Source organism: Tasmannia lanceolata, unplaced genomic scaffold, assembly GCF_043159265.1.
Source record: "Tasmannia lanceolata isolate RefF3 unplaced genomic scaffold, GAP_Taslan_0.1 ptg000004l, whole genome shotgun sequence".
Classification (NCBI taxonomy): Eukaryota; Viridiplantae; Streptophyta; class Magnoliopsida; order Canellales; family Winteraceae; genus Tasmannia; species Tasmannia lanceolata.
Genome location: NW_027518681.1, coordinates 13,172,793 through 13,192,073, shown reverse-complemented (window position 1 = coordinate 13,192,073; position 19,281 = coordinate 13,172,793). Strand labels below are relative to the sequence as shown.

Sequence of the window (19,281 nt, the reverse complement as noted above, 5' to 3'; positions counted from 1 at the left end):
TCATTTGGTAGGCGCACCAATAGCATTCACGGGCCCTAAACTCCGCAGAAACCTTTTTCACGAGACTCTTCTTTCACAGATCTCTCTATCTCTCTACGAATCTCCTCTCATGGCTTCCAATTAGGGTTAGGGTTTCAGAATGGAGTCAGAGCTAAAATCTTTAGCTTTCAATAACGGGACGTTCGATCCAAGTGACGAATCCAGATCCGAAGAATCAAGAAGAGACGAACGGCCGCTGCTTAAATCCGATTCCTCAATCGGATCCCCCTCGGGCTCGATTTCGTCCGAAGATTTGCAAGAACTCGAGAAGAAATTCGCGGCTTATGTTCGGAATGATGTTTATGGGACTATGGGAAAGGGTGAATTACAGTTAGCAGAAAAATTCCTCCTCGGATTGGCTTTATTAACACTCGTTCCAATTCGTTTGGTATTTGGATTAAATGTTTTGGTTTTGTACTACTTGATTTGCCGGTTTTGTACGATTTTCTCAGTTCCGAATCGAGATGAGGAGCAGGAGGATTATGCGCACATGGGCGGGTGGAGGAGGACTGTGATAGTTCAATGTGGGAGGTTTTTGTCTAGGGCTATGCTCTTTATATTAGGGTTTTATTGGATCAATGAGTCGTATCGGATCCCTTGTGCGCCTGACAAAGACTCCGCGGAGGTAATTGTCGTATGTTTGGTGGATTTTGTTAGGAATTTTGTTATGTTTGTTTTGATTTTGATCTGCAATTCAATACCTTAATGAGTATTGAGAGTATCAACTAGCACTGCACTTGTTATTGTGTCCTTGCAATTGTGTTTGTTTGCCTACATTGCTTGGATATTTTAAGTACATGGTTTGAACTATTGTAAGATACGAATTGAAGTAGAAGGCTAATGGAACTACTTGACTGCCACTTGTGCTTTGGGTCTCCATTTTTAATGAACAACAGTGATTCAAGGGTTGCAATAGAAACATAATTTCTTAGAAGTAAAAAAAATAAAAAATCTTAGAAGTCACGTGAGGCACATGGGTCTACTTTGATACTTCTTTGAAGTTATTTTGGTTTCATTGTAGATTAGTTCATTGCAGTATTCCACACTATCTTGGTTAGAGGGAAGTTTGACAGGAGTTACTTATCGGAGCTGTATAAACAGTATAAAGTATAAACACTAGCTTGGATAACCTTAATCTCGATTATGAACAGTATAAAATTATACCCTCCAATCACAAGAATGCAAGTCTCAGAGTTAATCTGGTGCCTTGTTTTGAAGATAGTTCTTTGAATCACTACTTTTAGGGGTGTCAATACTGTGGACTCAAATTCTCTTTGTCAAAAGTGAAATTGGCTGGAATCTTCCCGACCCCATGATGTGGTAAATTTTGGGTCAGATATTCATATGGACCAGCCCGTTGACGACACTGACAACTTTTGTTATGTTCACTATTTGGGAAGTATGTTGTTTCCTATATCCATTGGTTGAATATAGTGAATACATGAGGTAAGGGTGACTTGAATTTATTGTCCTTGTGGCACACCAATAAGACTATGTTCTTATGTCCTCATGCTAACTGGTATTCCCCACCAATGTTCAAAAACTCAGCCAATGTAAAATTGCATCGAATACTTCAATGCTGTCAGATGAGTGAGAGACAGGAACATTGTCCCATGGAAATTCACAGATGCATTAGTGGAGATCCGCGATAAATTAGAGGGTCATGACTTTGAGATCGACATGCCTGTCGATCTGCTAACTCAGAAACGGATGCTCTTACTCGCTCAGGAGTTGACAATCGCGATTTTGACTCCATACCTCCTTGAGGATATTGTGATGATTGTTTTATCCCTGCCTTATTTTTATTATCGTATAGCTTTCTGGTTTGTGTTCCCTTTGACCGCCTTGTTCATAGGCTTTTACATTTTTTAATAAAATTGCCATTGTATAGCTTTCTGGTTTGTGTACCTTTGAGTCTTTGACCACCTTGTTCATAGGCTTTTACATTTTTTAATAAAATTTCCACCGTAAAAAAAAAAAAAAAACTGGTCGACTCGAGAAGGGTAACGATTATCATGATCACTTATCATTAAATCAGGTGAGTCAAAAGTGTTTTTGATGGGCTGGGTAGAAACAAACTCGAACTCGGATGAGAACTCGTCTAAGGTAAAACAGAGTTGATTCATGTAAATCGATGATTGAATTGTGGGGTTTTGAAACAATGCTCACTATGATCCAATGAAAAACTCTCTAAGTCCATCATGGGCTTGCTTGAGTTAGCTCAATTTTTTCCTGGTTGATTTCTGTCCAGCACTCAGTTTTGCCATATTGAGTCGGTTAAAACTATTTTACTTGCCCGAGTTAATGAATAGTTGATTGCATTAATCATTGTCTTGCTCGAGTCAACTCAGTTTTACCTTGGCCAAGTTCTCGTCCCAAGTCTGAGTTTTTAAACATTGAACACGATTGCTTAAGAAAACTTGCTTCTAATATATATATGTGTGTGTGTGTGTGTGCGCGCGTGTGTGAAGAAAAAAATGGTTTGAAGCTTCTACCTCTCAGCAAGCTGAGAAGTATGATGATGTGAACTGATAGTTGGACGCTCTATGTGAGATAAATTAACATATTTATTGTTGTATTGCCAAGCAACAAGATCTTCCTCGCCTTGCTCTAGCATACATACTTCGTAATCTGTGCAAGGATAAATCATTTATGTAATGGAGCAGTAAAGGTAATTTGTAGTGATCATTGGTGTCTTATTTATCCCTTCTGCTTGTTTTCATTTTCTCAGAATGAGTGCAAAGATCAGTCTGAAGAATCTGAAAGGCCCGGGGCAATTATATCCAACCATGTGTCATATTTGGATATTCTGTATCACATGTCATCTTCCTTCCCCAGCTTTGTTGCAAAGGTAGGTCAGCAAATCTTTGCTGAAATTCATCATGTGTTATAGTTCACTTGGGCAATGATTGATTGTAGCTTATACTATGATGTTCTGTTACTCACACGTTGCCCTTCTGTTTATGTCAACTTTGATCTGGGATTTCATTGCCAAAGAGATCAGTGGCTAAACTTCCCCTAGTAGGTCTCATCAGGTTAGTTCACCTCACTTATTGCATAAGCTTTTGGTATGTCAATGCTTATGGTATGACAACCTTAATTTGTGATGAAATCCTGTCCTTTTGTACCCGCAGATTAAAAAAATTGCATTACTTTTGTAATCCGAAGTTTGAAATTGTTAGAGAACCATCCTTGTTTTTTGTTATTTATTATATTCAATTCGTGTTTCTGATATGCAAATGTTCATGCAATTGGATATACACTTTAATGAACTGCATTCGTCATTTAAATAAGCCAAGATTGCTATCTACTATAAGAAGTTTCAATTATTATCCAATGTGTTACCCCCTTGTGTAACAATAGTGCAGCAGCGGTGATTGCAACCATTAAAAAAAAAGTAAAAGAAAGAAATAGTGCAGCATAGGTGATGACTGGGTGTAGCATGGACATGTCATGAGGATGTCTCTAGAAATTAGTATGAACTATGAACTATTAAGTATTGGTCATATGTGAATCATAAAACTTCCATTTTGAAGTGTCCTGCGTTGTTTTGCTATTGTGTCAGATGTGGGCAATTACTATTATCTTTTTCTTTATAAGATGACATTTCATGATAGCCAAATTAGTGTTAGAACTATGGGTGTGATACGTTTGAGATGCTTGGCTGTGTATCTTTCTTTGATGGTATTTTGGTCCTTTGTTTATCTTATGCATATAAGTCATTATATGTCTTTATATTTTGAATGAAATATAGTGGCTCTCTCTCTCTCTCCATAGGATATCTCCATCTCTTCTATTCTTCTACTGTATCATCATATGATTCAAGGTACTTTATGTGCTTTGATAAAGATAACAGAATTTATTTAAAAAAACTTAATTATAGAATAACTTCGGCGGGTAGTCTTCCCTACATACAATTTCAATCTATCTAGCCTCGATTTCACTAATTTTGTGGGGCAACTCGTCGGAGGTTAAGGCTGAAGCCTACTTAGATGAAGATTGTGTAGGTGACCCTGATATGAGGAGATCAATAACTGGAGTTTTCGTTATGGTCAACGAATGTCCGGTTTCATCGAATAACAATAAACAATGTAAGGTTGCCACATCCAATGCTGAAGTAGAGTGATAATGACTTGCTTGAGTTTTCTACTATAGGATTTACATCTAAGGTCTGATCCACACATTCACAAAGGGACTTACCCTTGATCATCATGTGTGTTTGATTTATTTTTTTGAATGATATCACGTGTGTTTGATTAGCGAGAGCTAATTATGTTCCAGGGTATGTTCCAAGGAACTCATCAACTTGAGGGAGAGTTAGTGCTATGGGTGTGGCACATTTTGGATGTTTGGTCGGGTACCCTTTATTAAGTGTATTTTGGTTCTTTGCTCAGTGTATGTATACAAGTCATTGTATGTCTCACTTTATGTTTCAAATGAAATAGAAGGCTTCTCTTTTTGTATTACTTCTCCATCTCTTCTCATCTTCTTCTTCAAGGTATTTTTCACAAAGGTGCCTTTGTCTTTCTTTTAACCAATAGATTTAGTGCACTGTGATACATTGATCATATTTCCTTATTATCGGTAAGGAATAAATGGAATAAATGGAATAAGCATTGGCTTTTTCTTCAATGGTGAAGTAGTATAGACTAAATCCTTACTGGTTTGTTCTTATGCATTTGTATTGATTGTTTTTTTCTTCTTTTTGTTCATTGAAAAGGCACGGAGGGAGTTTTAATGTTTTTAAATCATCATATATTTGTATTCAAACTTAATTTGAATACTCTACTATAACCAAGGAAAGGATGAGACACATACAAATTCTTATAATTTGAATATGCCTTTCTTAAAATAAGGGTGCTTCTTAGTTCAATTATCTTCCCCATTGAGCAATCTGGATGCCAGGTCATCAACTGGCTACTTTTAGATGCCAGAAGAAATTTCATTTTGCAATGACATTCTCTTCATCTTTATTAGCATTCACCATTTCTTTGACATATCTCATCTGCAAGTGAGCTTCTATTTCTCAACTTCTGCTTTTCCTACCGTGGGCATCAATATATACATTGGTTATGATTTTGAAACACATGTATCTTTCTTCATCAACCTGTCCATAGCCAAAGAATTGTTTAACACCTCTCTAGCATCATTCGTTCTGACAACAATTGCTCAAAAGTATCGTTTCTTCTTTGTCCTTCAACGTGCCTTTGTTTTGGGGGTAGCTTTGTAGGATTTGCTTGATTCTATATACAACTATTATTTACTAATAGAGTTTGGTGTATTTTGATCTTTATATTTTTAAAAATAAATTGACTTGTAATGGATTTCAATTGCTCTTGTTCTGCAGCAAGTGCCTTGGTTGTGTTTATGTACAACGGGAGTCAAAATCAACTGAATCTAAGGGTGTTGCAGGTATATAATATTCCTAAACATGTCATGTTTTTCACTTTCTTGTAGTTGTTGGCGGAGTTACAGTTTGTTAATGTTTAATGCTTGTTTTTATTGGCCTATATATCAATATAATTAAGTGCCTACTCTGAGAAATACTGGGAACCTTCTCCAGACTACAACTACATATAATGATGAGCTGGCCCAATCCTTTGATACTTCAGAGTAGCAAAATATCCATATGCAAAACTAAAAGGATTTATGGACATGAGAATAACTTCTGCCGAGAGCATGTCCTTCACTTTTGGAATCTAAATGCTTGCTGTAAAACTTTCAGAGCAACTTGATGCTTATTGGCATTTTATTATATCCTTTACTTCATTGTGTTTCTTTGAGACAATGATGTCAGCAAGTTATTATCTTCTTGGAGTTATCATGGCTTAGCTTGAGTTGGATTAAACTAATCCTTTCTAGCCATTCACTTTCAGTTAGTGTTATAAAGCTGCATTTTGGCAAGGCCTTGGTTTCGTAGACCTTATGGCATCTGCCCTCAGAATTTTCCACTAGTCGCTAAGATCACCGCAAATATTTTATTTACTCGATATGTTTGCATTACAAACAGACCTTATCATTTAGTTACGGTTTGTGTTTCTTCAACACGATTAATATTTACTCGATATGGACTTGCATCAAACATGAACCTTATCATTTAATTACGTTTTGTGTTTCTTCAAAATGATTAAGGAACACGATTTTTAATTTTTGCGGTATTCTGGCATTAAAAGATTGTGGTTTTTATATCATTATTTGGGAGAATTTGTTATTTCTATTTCACCTTAATTATAATGGAGTAAGAATTGAGGAATTTTATTTGGTATTTGAGCAACATTTTGATAGCTGATACTCAGCATTTGGTGGGATAATAGCCAGGTTATACTGGAATTGAAATGGTCAATCTCCAAATGATGAGGAAATTGTTGGCATCGTTAGAAATGCAAACTTATTATTGCATATTAGGGCCTCTATGGATACTCCAAAATATTTTTGTATATAATCTTATATGCAAATGGTTTTGAAGTTAAATATGACTATTTGCAAATAACATATACTATATATAATGGGAAAACATGGGTTGCAATGTGTATACCTCGACATTATTTAGAACATTGTAAAATTATTTATGTATTAAGGTAGCTTTCTATAGTATTAATTGCAATACATCAATCTCTATCTATAGTTGATAACTCAACAACAACTCAACAAAGCTTTTGTCCCAAACTAGTTGGGGTCGGCTATCTATAGTTGATAATTACATATTTAAAACCTTGAGCCTCTCTCTCCACTGCTTTTTTCGGGAATAAAGCAACCTCTATCTCTCCACTTACTTTCCTAGGGAATAGAACTGCGTTAAGTGTAAGAGGAAGCCACATGGAAACACCACATTATTAACTATATTTTCATGACAAGGTTACCCCTATCATTTTGGAAAAAAAATGACTACATATCCCAGCATTGTTGCATGTGTGCGTCATATTGACGCTTCTTTGCCACAAGATATTATTTTCAATATTCTGCTTGTACTTTACCCATTTTTCTTTTTTCTTTTTTGATAGCAACTTTACCCATTCTTACTTGTTAGTTGTTGCTACCTCCCGAGGGCCAATACTCTTCAGTGTGAAATATTCTCTCATCTAATCTGACCCGAGGGATGGTTACAGATTTTCTTTCATCATCTAATCAACTTCTTATATCATTTGAAAAATATAGTGTTTATTCTTGCATTTATCATTGCCTCTATTAATCAAGGACCATTTTTCATTTCTTCCCCTTTTCATGGTGAACTAGAAATATTCAGGCCCTTGAAAAAAATCTGTTCTATAGATGTACTTACGTATCCCCAATTTATAGCAAGATGGAACCTCATATTGGACTGATGAATCATTATGATGGGATAAAAATGTGATTGGCAATTGGATCCTTTGATGTGGCGGCAAGAGGATTGTTTGTGGTTGGGTTATTCCAGTTTGGATGGCTGTATGATTATGACCAGAAAGAGTGCTATATTCCAGAAATTTATTCCTCTATTCTGTCCTTTTAGTGCTTCAGCGACTGAATGCTTTATGGCGATGGGAGTTTCTGTCCTTTCGTCAATTTGGAATGTTCAGGGTGAGACTTTTTTATGGGTGTTATTGGAGTACGATTTGGACCCTCTCTTTTCCCTGGTTTATGTTTATTGTCCTAGACCGAGCCTTGCAAAGGTAAAGGATTGGCTTTTCTAGCTCATTGATCCCCATAGCTGAACTTTTCCTTAGGGTCTTGGAGGATGGTTTTAAAACCCCAAGCATTACTGAGGTCTGTCTACATAGTATTCTCCACATACATCTATGCTCACTGTAGTTAGGCTAACTAGATGGACTTCAAATTTGAATTTGACTGGATCAAATAGTTTGGAAGTAGCAACCTCAAATATCCTCAATTGATAAGAATAAAATCTTGTTCTCATTTTCTCTGGTGAAAGAAACAAGTGTTATACTCACAATAAGCTCTTCAAAGGTTGGATTGAGGTCCCTCTCCTTATGGTGGTAATCGAAATGATTACTAAGATGGAGGATGGATACTTTGTTGCTATGATTGATTAGTCTCTTTGGAGTCTGGACTCCACATACGTTGATATGTGAAGAATTTGAGGCCATGGACCCAAACTTGGGAAAATGGTGATGGTCGATCCCCTTCTCTTTAAAATGCCGCTTGAAAGATCCCAGGGATAAACCCCTTAGACATCCTGTGCTCATCTACGGCGGCAGGAGGCACAGCGCACTGCAGGACTAGGTAGATCTCACCACATTCATGCATTGCGAATGAAGTGATTCCAACCCTGTGACTTTGTAATGGTAACAGCAGGCTTTGTGACTGAAGTCAAAAGTATGTTATTATTTAGTAAATATGGATTTGATATCTCATTATGAAAGGAACAATCAGAACACAATCGGAAAACTGTCACATTAATATGAGTTTATCAAAAGAAAAGAATGCTTATAGACTACTACTCACAACTTAAAAGATGATGACATTAAAAAACATAATTATGTGTCCTCCAAGCGTTGGACTTTTGAAGAGCTCTCTTATTATCTATTCATCCTTTTAGTTCTTACAAGTTGCAACTGTAAATGTACTGTTTTTATTATTATATTTTGTGAAGTACTTGTTTGATATTTTAGACTTTATACATTTCTGTTGTCTGCAGGTGTTGTGACAGAAAGAGTTCAAGCTGCCCATCAAAATAAGCTTGCTCCGATGATGATGCTTTTCCCAGGTTACTATTTTATTTTATTTTTTTCTAATTTTTAAATGCACTGGTCTAGCACTGTGATTCCCTTGCCTGGACTTTGGCAAGTCCCATAAGTGATTTATTATGATTATGAGATAGAATGAGTTGATGTACATTCTTAAATAGTAGTTGTGAAGAACATAGTTGTCATTTCTGTTTCATTCATTGTTCGTTTTGGCTAGTGGAACGGAATGTTTCGTATTCCGGTTGCATCGATGTTTCATTTCGGAAACAACGCTATGACCGGAGAATTTTTTTTCTAATAGTTAAAATTTAAAAAATATATAAAAAATAAATCAAAAATATTAGAAAAATATAAGAAACTATTATATGAACCAAATTTAAGGGAAATGATATATCCTCACCTTTTGATTACTTGGGACACCTAGCAGCAGTGTATCAATGACTGCAGAGGGGCTGATGTACTTCATGTCAGAAGGATTCAATGGCTGATTGCCACGTACACTGCCCTGGCTGTCCCAAGTAATCAAAAGGGGCGGATATATCACTTCCCAAATTTAATTAACATAGAAATAAATTTGAAATAAAACTAAAAGAAATCTGAAAGATGTAAGAATACAAGACACGGGTAAAAAGTAAGAATATAGAGCAACAGCATACAGGGTACCTCTTTCGAATATGTATGTATGTATTGTATACCATTGTGAAGAAAGGGCTCCTCCACTTCCAAACATCCCTTTGGATGCTGAAAATACCCTCAGAACCCTGTCAAGATGTGTAGAAGTGAGATGTAGAACTTAGAAAAAATTTAGAGAGAAAGGTTGGGTTGTAGAAGAAGTGGAAAAAAAAAAACGAGGGCTTAGATAAGTTCATATAGGGTTTTTCTTTGTTTGATGAGCCAAAAAAGATGGAAAAATGGCCTTCAAACTGCTATAAAACAGTTAAGAAACGGCTATAAGATAAGGGTAAGGCAGTAAAAAACCAAAATATAGTTGTTCGGTGGCATTACTGTATTTTTTTTTTTTTTTTTTTAAATCTGTGTTCCGGCCAGAACAGGACATTTCGGAACAGACCGGTACGGACCGGAACACACCGAAATATGGCCGAGATGGAATTTATTTGGTTCCTATTTTGTTTTCTGAACCAGAACGGAACAGAATTCACAACTATGGTGAAGAAGAAGAATTCCTGCAGAAAAAAGAAGAAATAATTAAAACACTATAATCTCTATTTATGCTAGCGAAAGAAGAGTAATTGAAGGAATAATTGAAAATAGAAAATATGAATCCATCAAGTTTTGTCCATACTCCATACATGACATATATAAGAGAACCCTCGTAGCCAAAACCTAACTTCTAAGTTCAACACCTCTCTCCTAACCAAATTAAACTACTATTCGAAGAATCTTTTTGCCAAAGGAGTACCACCGCCAAAATTACGTAAAACTGAAAATAAACCCATGAAACTAGAACCGCCTTTGAAGCCCTTTTGAATCTTCCTAAAAATCTTAAGTCTTTTAAAAATAAAAATGGCAACCATGTTCTGAATAAGACCGACAGACTAATAGAAACCTAAAATACTTTCACACGCTACCATAAGGATGAAGAAGAATAAATAATTGAAAATAGTGGTTAGGGTTTACTAATGACATCACCATGACATCAGCAAAGGGCCCACATATGGTCACACTGCAATAAAATTCAAGGGATGCTGCCATTTTTCCACCCCTATTTACAAGATTTCCACCGAAATTTACAGGTTTCCACAAAAAGTTTACATATACCGAAAATTTTCACCGAATTTTACAAGATTTTCTGACATTTCCACCGAAACCGAAATATTTCGATTTTGGTAGTGGCCGAAACTGAAATTTAAAACCTTGCTTCAGATTCATTATAATCACCATTTTGGCTTCATATTTTGTTGAATGAAAACCTAATTATTGACGAATGTGGTGTTGTTGCAAACTTGCAACACTTCTCTTCCTGTAATGATAGTTTGACAGTAATATTCAAAATCATTTTTTTAAATTATGTTTGACGTGACCTACAAAATTGTTTATTTCTTATTGTGCTCCAAAATGTACTTAAAGCAATTGCTAGTTTGTTCTAAATAGGCTAGTCTTGTCCAAGCTTGACTTAAACCGTGAAACTAGAAACCTAAATGAATAAGAAACTTTTGAAACTTTGTTCCAAAAGGATCAATTCTAAATATTGTTGTGGAACTGCCAATATAGCATCGCATACATACGTACAGACATCCATACACATGGGTAGATCATTGGAAGCTTGTTACTCATTGCATGTGTCATTTTTGCCAATGTATGTTAATAACTGCTAGACACTGAAATTGTGGTTTCAATAGATTATTGGAAGCTACCATTCAAAAACAATAAAATAAATAAATAGATTATTGGAAGCTTGTTACTCATTGCATATGTCATTTTTGTATGTGAGTCAACTTAGCAACTAATTATTTTTCTGGACTATCATATGCAAGATTATCATAGGATATAGGCTTTGGGGGGAAATTTAGTTGCTTTCTTGATATTCATGAATAGGATGATGCTATTTCACTCCACTGTGCATATGATCTTCTGTTTACCTACTAGATTAAATTCTATTTGCTAAAAAGATAGAAAAGCTAGATAATTTTCTAAAATTTTCCTACATTCTGTGGTCTGATTATTCTTCAACTGCAGAGGGCACAACTACAAATGGGGATTACCTCCTTCCATTCAAGACAGGTGCATTTTTATCCAAAGTACCAGTGCTACCAGTTATTCTAAGGTATCCTTATGAGAGATTTAGTCCTGCATGGGATACTATATCTGGGGTAAGAAGCCTTTGAGTTTCTCACATCTTTAAACTATTTTGCAGTTTAGGTTTTGAAGGTTAAAAAAACGAGAAGTATTTTCATTTTCCATTCGTACTACTAATTAGTTTAGGTTTTTGAATTTATATTTTGTTAATCCATATCGGCACGATGTGTTATTTACATTTACAAAGGGATTTTGTATTTTTGTGCGACATGTTTTTTAGCATTTTCTATCTTCTTGCATCCAATAATATGTGGTAACCGCACGGAGAGCAAACTTTTATCTATCCAAAGGGTGTATGAACGAAAGAAGAAAAAAAATGATGCATACTTGCATCATGATTCATAAGATTCAGATCATGATTATCAAATTGGCTCGTCTTGGGCCCAATTGCATATGCACCAATGTTGGCATGAAGATATCTTCTAGGATGGGCGTTGTTCATTGTAACCATGAATGCTTATGTTAAAAGCTGATCCCTTGAGGATATAATTTGTATTTTTCTCTTGGCCCCAAAAATACTTCAAGAAATGCTTCGTGGCTAAGTGACATTTTCAAATGCTAAAAAATGGGCGAAACTTCATTTTGGAACTGAAAAAGAACAATGATTTTTCCCTAGATTATGGGCCAAAAGGGAGAAAAGGTATATTTTTGTGATTTCATGCCAATTTTTTTGACTCACGGTTGGTCTGTAATTGGGTTTTATAGTGAGGTTTTACACTGATATGAGATCTGGATTGATGAGAATTATATGTTATAACAATGGGTTTCAGATTGAGAAGAGTTGTTGTGGCAAGGTGGGATCACAATTATATGATTCACACTTTAGGATTAGCCGATGTCTCAGCCCATCCACATGAATAGAGAATAATGATTGTGTTGATCCAATGAGAGCGCTAACCTCAGTATATGCTGTTGCACACAAAACAATAACGATAGCAGAAGGTAAAAAAAGTTACACAAATCTTAATAGTTGCCATCTTAGTTATTGATTCCGTTTCGTTCGTTGTTTCATTAGTTCATTTTGGTAGTGGAATGGAACGTTTAGGTGTTTAGGCCGTTTCGGCATTTCGTTTCAGAAAAGATGCTACGATTGGAGATTTTTTTTAATAGTTAAAATTAAAAAAAAAAAAAAACTAAGAAAATTGAAAATTGCTAGAAAAATATAAGAAATTATTTTATTACGCATGAACTAAATTTAACAAAAAAAAAAACACTTTTTATTGTTTAAACATTAACTTTATTGCGATACATCAATACAAGAAAGAAATTTAATAGGGCTTAGATGGATTCATATAAGTTTAGGTGGGTTTATATAGGGTTTTTCAGGAGAGGAAATTGGATGGAAAATACCCTTCAAACCGTTATAAAACGGTCAAAAAGCTAAAATAAGGGTACAACAAAAAAAGAGGGGCAAAATTATATATATATTTTTTCAAAAAAATTAGTGTTTTGGCCGAAACAGTGATGGAACAGAACAAAATGCGAAGAAACGATTGAAAAGGAATCAAACATAGCGAAATTGTGGCCGAAACGGAATAGATGGTGTTTTTGCTCCGTTTTTCAGACCGAAACGGTTTCGTTTAGGCTGAAATGAAACAAAATTGATACCTTAGATTGTAATGCAAGACAAAATTGCTTTAGGGCTTAAATATCCAATCTGGGGGGCATAGTCATGATGACATTCTTGAAAATGCATCAGGGGAGATTGTTAACGCATACACTGGCCTTATTGGTTTAAAAGACTTCAATGAGACAGAGATTTCACTGCTATTAATAGTCCTTAGAAGGTTCATGAACGAATCAGCAGGCTGGTTATTGGTGATTTGACTGCTAGCGTCTCTTGGGCTTCATGATCTAGTGCTGTGCTGTTGAGATTGGCGAGTGTGATGTGGAAGTATGCATATTCCAAGGACTACAAAAGAATTGATGGATAATTGATGCAGAAGCATCCCCTGTGGAATCGCTACACCAGCTCTTGATGATCACTAGGCTAGGTTTGTTTTGCATTAGTAGAGTAGCCTAGTTATTTTTACCATGTTGCATGTCCTTTTAAGGCATTTTGGGACATTAGGGGTAGTTTGGTTATTTTCCTTATTGTTCATGGCATTTTACTTATTTTACCATAGCTAAGGGTATTTGAGACATTTTATTTTGTAATTGGCTATAAATAGCCTCATTTCCCACAAATTAGGGCTAGACCTTTTGATTTTGGAAATAAGATTTTTTTCCCTTTTTTGGGTTTTGGGTGTGTGTGTGTGTGAGCGGGGGTAGCCGATCTTGTTTTGGAGAACCTTTTCTAAAGAGGGTTGCTAGTATATTCAGCCAAGAGGAGGAAGGCCTTTGGAGCTTGATCTTCAAGATCCCTTCTTCTCCATGATCATCCCTTGATTTGCAAGGGATTTAATTGGATCTGCATCTTAGCATCTTGACATCAATATCTTCAAGAGATTGGATCAATCTAAGAACATCAAAAGAAGCAAGAGTCTCATTTCTGGATCGTGACTGTGCATGCTAGAATTGCAGCTTGAAATCAAAGAAGAAAGTATGAGTTTATTGTGTTAATCCTCTCCTCCAATATAGTTCTGTAAGTGGACTGCATTTACACTCTTCTTCATCACCAATCTGCTTTATTCTCGGTTTCACGATAGAAGGATCTACTTCAATACTAGATCTGAGAGTATTCTATGAGCTACTCTCTAATCAGTAATCACAATTATTCATACCATATATGTAGTTTTCTGAAAATGATGGAGTTATAGACTGTTCGTATGAAGAATATAGGTTGAAATCCGGTTCAATGTGTTGATTCTAGCAACTATTGGGAAATTGTGATGCAGCTTGGTTTTAATCCTCAATCTTTCCATTAAGCCTACATTCGTGGTGGACTTCTGCATGCATTTTTAAGCTCCAATTGAATTAGCCGAATATGTGCAGAAATTGGGTCTTCTTATTGGACTTTATGTTCTCTCCTAAATTTAGCCCGTGTTAGATTTTATCCATTATAAAAGCCTTGCATTTGAAGCACCTAATGGAATCGGTTTCATGGGGACAGAACCTGTGTTTATGAATTGCTTAATTTCCTAAAACCAAGAGCTATTCTTGACCAATTTGAATTGGCTATACCTAATTGAATGTTTGGATGGAAGAAGGCATATCACCTTCATAAATAATGAGCCATGGTTTGAAGCCATATTACTTCCATGCTGAAGCTTAGAGAAGTTGAAGAAAGACATTTTAATGTTCTGTATATTGTATTTCGGTGGGGTTAGGGCTTGCAGTATACTTTTGGATGGGATGATTTTTGGGTTAGTGGAAGTAGGTTTTGGAGAGGATGGTGGAAGGATTTGATATATTTTTAATGGGGAGCCGTCGATGTTTGGTGGTGGTTCAAGGTGGAGGCCGCCGGAGATCAAATGATGATGTTGGGTGGTTGGCTATCGTGCACGGTTAGGGGCGCACAATAACTCTGGGCCTTCGAGCGGGATTTTTAAAAATCGAATTTGCCAGCGGATTGTAGTGGAGAAATCGGTGTGACGTTGCAGGTCACGATCTTGACATGGGCGGTCCCACAAATATGACAATTTTTGCTGGATTCGATTCAATTGAGGCTATTGGGTAATGTAAGGGGGAGTAATGGGTTTTTCTTTTGGGCCAAGGAGAATGCTCCTGGGCAATTCATACTATGTAAATCTAGTGGGACTACTGGTCCCCATTGTAATTTTGCTGGTATGAATATATTTATCAATTTTTTTTAAAAAATTATGTATTCCTAACCCTAAAGACTATAATACTTCCCACCTCCTTCCCCGTTCAACCGTAACCCTAACAACCCTAATACTCCCCTCCCCCTCCTTCAAACCTTATCCTTACAGGGTTCATTGCCGCTATCCACAACCTCCCTCACCTCCACATCCAACCTCCTCCTTTTTCCCCTGAATCCGGACACCCTTTTCCTGACATCGGCCCCTCCACAGCCTCCAACGACTCCCCCACCCACTTTCTCATCAACCCTAACTAGATCCGGCACTTTCACCATTAAATCCGGCCTTCTCAAGCCCAGCTCCGGCCATTCCGCCCCTCCAGCCACCATCTCTGCAATTCCTGCGAGATCGGCCCATCTCCGGGCAACATCCGGCCACCATATATTCATATATATGGTCCCCGGCTTTCCATGACCCCCGGATCCGAAAATCCACGGCCTCTACGGCCTCGCACCGCCTATAGCTGGCCTTCCACGGCTCCAGGTGTAGCACCATACGGCCTTTCATGGCCATCGACAACCTTCACGGTTTTCCCAGGCTCTAGATCCAGCTTCACGGCCTCCATGGCTTCAGATCCAGCCCCCACGGCCCTAGATCTAGCCACCACGGAAAGGCCATGTTCCAGATCTGGCCTCCACGGTTCCCGATTCGGCCTCCGTGGCTCATCTTTTGCCAACAATGGGAGAGATGGTAAAAAGAGGGTCAGCAATGGGGGAGAGAGGGAAACGAGCGAGAGGGAGAGAGTGGGAGACAAGAGAGAGGAAGATCTGGGAGAGAGAGGGGATGAGAGGGAGAAACTGCCTCTCTCCCTAGGCCGACGCCCAAGGGAGGAAGATGAGAGGGAGAAGCTGCCTCCCTCCCTAGGCCGACGCCCTAGGGAGGGAGCTTTTTTTGTCGCTCTTTTTTTCGCCCAAGTAAAGAATCCTATGTTATTAGAACTAGACAATGTTTGGCTTGAAAAGGAATACATAATACTCACAGCTTATATTTGTTTTGGCCTAGGCATGAATGTTTCCATAATATGAATGATTGTTTATGACCATTCAAAAAAAAATAAAAAATGAATGATTGTTTATCAAATGGAAACCGAGAGACAATTTTTGGCCTTATCTTGGTCAGAAAACTTTCTGAGTTTTGGAAAGTACTCAATTACTTCTGCTTCTAAACTTTGTGAATTTAGAAAGCCAACATTTCTAGCACTGCCTATTTGGGTTATAGCATGCACAGGCTAAGCAGGATTTGAGTACTCATCCCAGACACTTTTTTTGCAAATTAAAATGAATGTCTACTCTTGAAACTCCCCTACTTTCATGATAGAACATAGCTTCCACACTTCCCCTGCATCGATAATCCTTCCAGGGAAGGAGTGGATAGGGGAGTTTGGTTCTGGGACAAGATTTTCCTGTTACTTAGATAATAATTTGTTCTGTTATACTGGCTAATAAGAGGGGACGCTCCATACCTTCTGTATTTAGCTTTTAAGTTAATATAACTACCATTATGTTTCGATAAAAAAATCAAATGCAATGCCTCATTATCTTTTGTCTACCCACTACAAGGTCCAATTTTTTGTGTTTTTCTGCAGGTCCGTCATGTAATTTTACTTCTTTGTCAATTTGTGAATCATATGGAGGTGACCCATTTGCCCGTGTACCACCCTTCTCAGCAAGAAAAGGAGGATCCTAAACTTTATGCCAATAATGTGCGAAAGCTAATGGCTAATGAGGTACGCATCATGACCTTCTTCTTCATTATAGGTTTATGAAATTCTTGGCGAAGCCCTATGCTAAAGAGTGTCATCTTGAAATTTGACCCTTCATCTACTAAAGTGGGTCATTAAAAATATATGGGCCTATATCGACTTGTATTACATTTGAGTGAAAGAAAAGGGCCTCCATATTGGTACTAGTTGCTATTGTTGTACTAGATACTATTGTCATATTGTGGTCAGGTAATTTATATCTTAAAATCTAGAAATACTCATAAATTGAAGAGGTAAAGTTCTTCATTCTGATATCTGTGAATGGAGGTATGATAGATGCAAGGGCCGCAGAAGGGCCCTTGAATAGATCCACGTCATTTTTAAAGTCGGTTGAGAAACTGAATTCAGTTGCACTTGATGACGTGGATCTATCCAAGGGCCTTCTTTACCCCTTGCATAAAGAGGGCCCTTGCATCTATCATTCCTCCTGTGAATGAATAGGAAGCCGGCAGTGAGATTGAGTAATATTCAAGGTACCCTTATTTTTTCTTCTTTATGATCTGCAGGGAAATCTAATAATGTCCGATATTGGGCTAGCTGAGAAGCGAATCTACCATGCTGCGCTCAACGGTAATAGCCTACCTAGTGTTTTACATCAGAAAGACGATTGAAAATTCATGGGCTCGCTCCCAAATCATTTCTATACCAATTTGGTTTCTTATTTTATTTCCATATGCTTGAGTGCTATCGCAAGAGAAGCTGTGTGATCTTATTCTGTAATTTTATTACAATTTCATCTCTAGTTTAGAGTGAATTTGGCCATTGCTCTCATTGTTCTTGACCATAAATGGCTACAATCATGTAGAAGATAAAATGAATAATACCATGGTTTGTCTGCTTATATAAAACTAAAGCATCTCTTTGGTGTTCTGCAGGTTTGTTTTGCCAAAGATAATTCGGATCCGCGATCTGTAAATTCTCTTATAGATGATTCTATGGTTGCTAAAAACCCACATCTCCAGTGCTCTCATTATACAGTCCTAACCCAGAAAATAGGTATCTCTAGAGTCTGAAACAATGGAAATTTGGAACTCCCTTGAGCTTTTCCAAAGCCTCTGAGTCTTGATCTTCCCATTTCATTTTCATCTGCAGTCATTCTCACTCTCCGCTCTTCCATTTTCACCTTTTTTCTCCATTGCTATGCTTCTTCTTTTTTTATAGTTTTTTCTGTAAAATAGATATGCTGTTTTTCATGGTTAATATGGACATTGCAGTTTATTTCAGAACTACTTGCTTGTCCATGATAAACCGTTGCTAGGTTGGCTCATCATTTAGAAGGGAAATGATATCCGCATTCCCTTGTTTTAATAATGGCACTCTTTATTTTAAATATTTTAATTGGCTGTTAAAGTCTTGTAATTTTCAATTAAGCTATCAAATTGGCATTCGATAGACAAATTAAGAAAAACTACTGTTGCATGTAGCCATGTAGTTAGAAAATAAAACCAAAGTATTAATGTTTGCTTGAGATAGATAAGAAAGCCCAAAAATACTAAAGATAGGAGATACATTAGCCGATAAAAGTTAGGGGCACTTCTTGATGATCCAAACCGTTCATTTGTTGGGGCCCACTGTGGTTATGCCGTTATGCGGCAGAGCCTAACCGATGATTGGGATCATTGAATAGGTGGGGCTCATCTGTACCTTTGGCTGATATATTCCAAGGAAATACATGCACAACTTCTATTTCAGATCACATTTCGTAGAAAGCAAATCCATTTTCATCTATTATTATATGAAGAAGGAAAGCATCTCGTCTACCAAAAAAAAAAAGAAAGCATCTCACTTATTCAAATATGAATAGAGGAGCAGTTGGGCAGTGGTCCAAGAACCAAAGCCCTTGACCTTTATAGAGGTTGGCTTCTTTAAGGGAAATTAACGGTTGTCGATAAATCCACTTCGGATCGGATTCACCTATGTCCTTGTCACCACCCATTAACGGATCCCTTATTGGTCAGATATTTTTTCTGTGTACGTTTTGGATCTTGAAGAAACTCAATATAAAAACCCCCAAGGGTTTGTTCAGTTGCGTGTAGGAAAATGAAAAAAAATGACGTGGCAGAAGGAAATGGAAAGGAAAAGAAACTGCTAAGAAAGCAGCAGGAGTGCTGCTTTGGCATTAAAAACAACTCGAATAGTTATATATTAGCCTCAAATAGGACTAAACATGGAATGTTTTTATTAAAAGCTGAAAACCCTTTTTCCTTAAGAAATAATGATA

The 19,281-nt window shown here is 37.0% G+C and overlaps 1 protein-coding gene across 3 annotated transcripts; it reads left to right on the top strand.

Moving 5' to 3' along the window:
• On the top strand, positions 1-18,371 carry LOC143875561 (Phospholipid/glycerol acyltransferase family protein). Of its 3 annotated transcripts, none has more exons than XM_077377140.1 (9): positions 1-664; positions 2,771-2,890; positions 3,037-3,074; positions 5,387-5,451; positions 8,672-8,740; positions 11,418-11,551; positions 16,884-17,024; positions 17,567-17,630; positions 17,936-18,371. In XM_077377140.1, exons 1-9 carry the CDS (start codon positions 140-142, stop codon positions 17,953-17,955), a joined length of 1,176 nt encoding a protein of 391 aa, XP_077233255.1. In that variant the 5' UTR covers positions 1-139; the 3' UTR covers positions 17,956-18,371. The 3 variants fall into 3 exon arrangements, with proteins under 3 accessions (XP_077233255.1, XP_077233256.1, XP_077233254.1); XM_077377141.1 differs by lacking the exon at positions 17,936-18,371 and having other exon boundaries at positions 1-359; positions 492-664; positions 17,567-17,930; XM_077377139.1 differs by lacking the exon at positions 17,936-18,371 and having other exon boundaries at positions 17,567-17,930.
• Positions 18,372-19,281: the final 910 nt, after the last annotated feature.

Coding starts and splice junctions, on each gene's coding strand:
- LOC143875561 (XM_077377139.1), top strand. CDS start 140: ATGGAGTCAGAGCTAAAATCTTTAGCTTTCAATAACGGGACGTTCGAT. Junction 2,891..3,036: donor TCCCCAGCTTTGTTGCAAAG/GTAGGTCAGCAA, acceptor TCATTGCCAAAG/AGATCAGTGGCTAAACTTCC. Junction 5,452..8,671: donor TGAATCTAAGGGTGTTGCAG/GTATATAATATT, acceptor TGTTGTCTGCAG/GTGTTGTGACAGAAAGAGTT.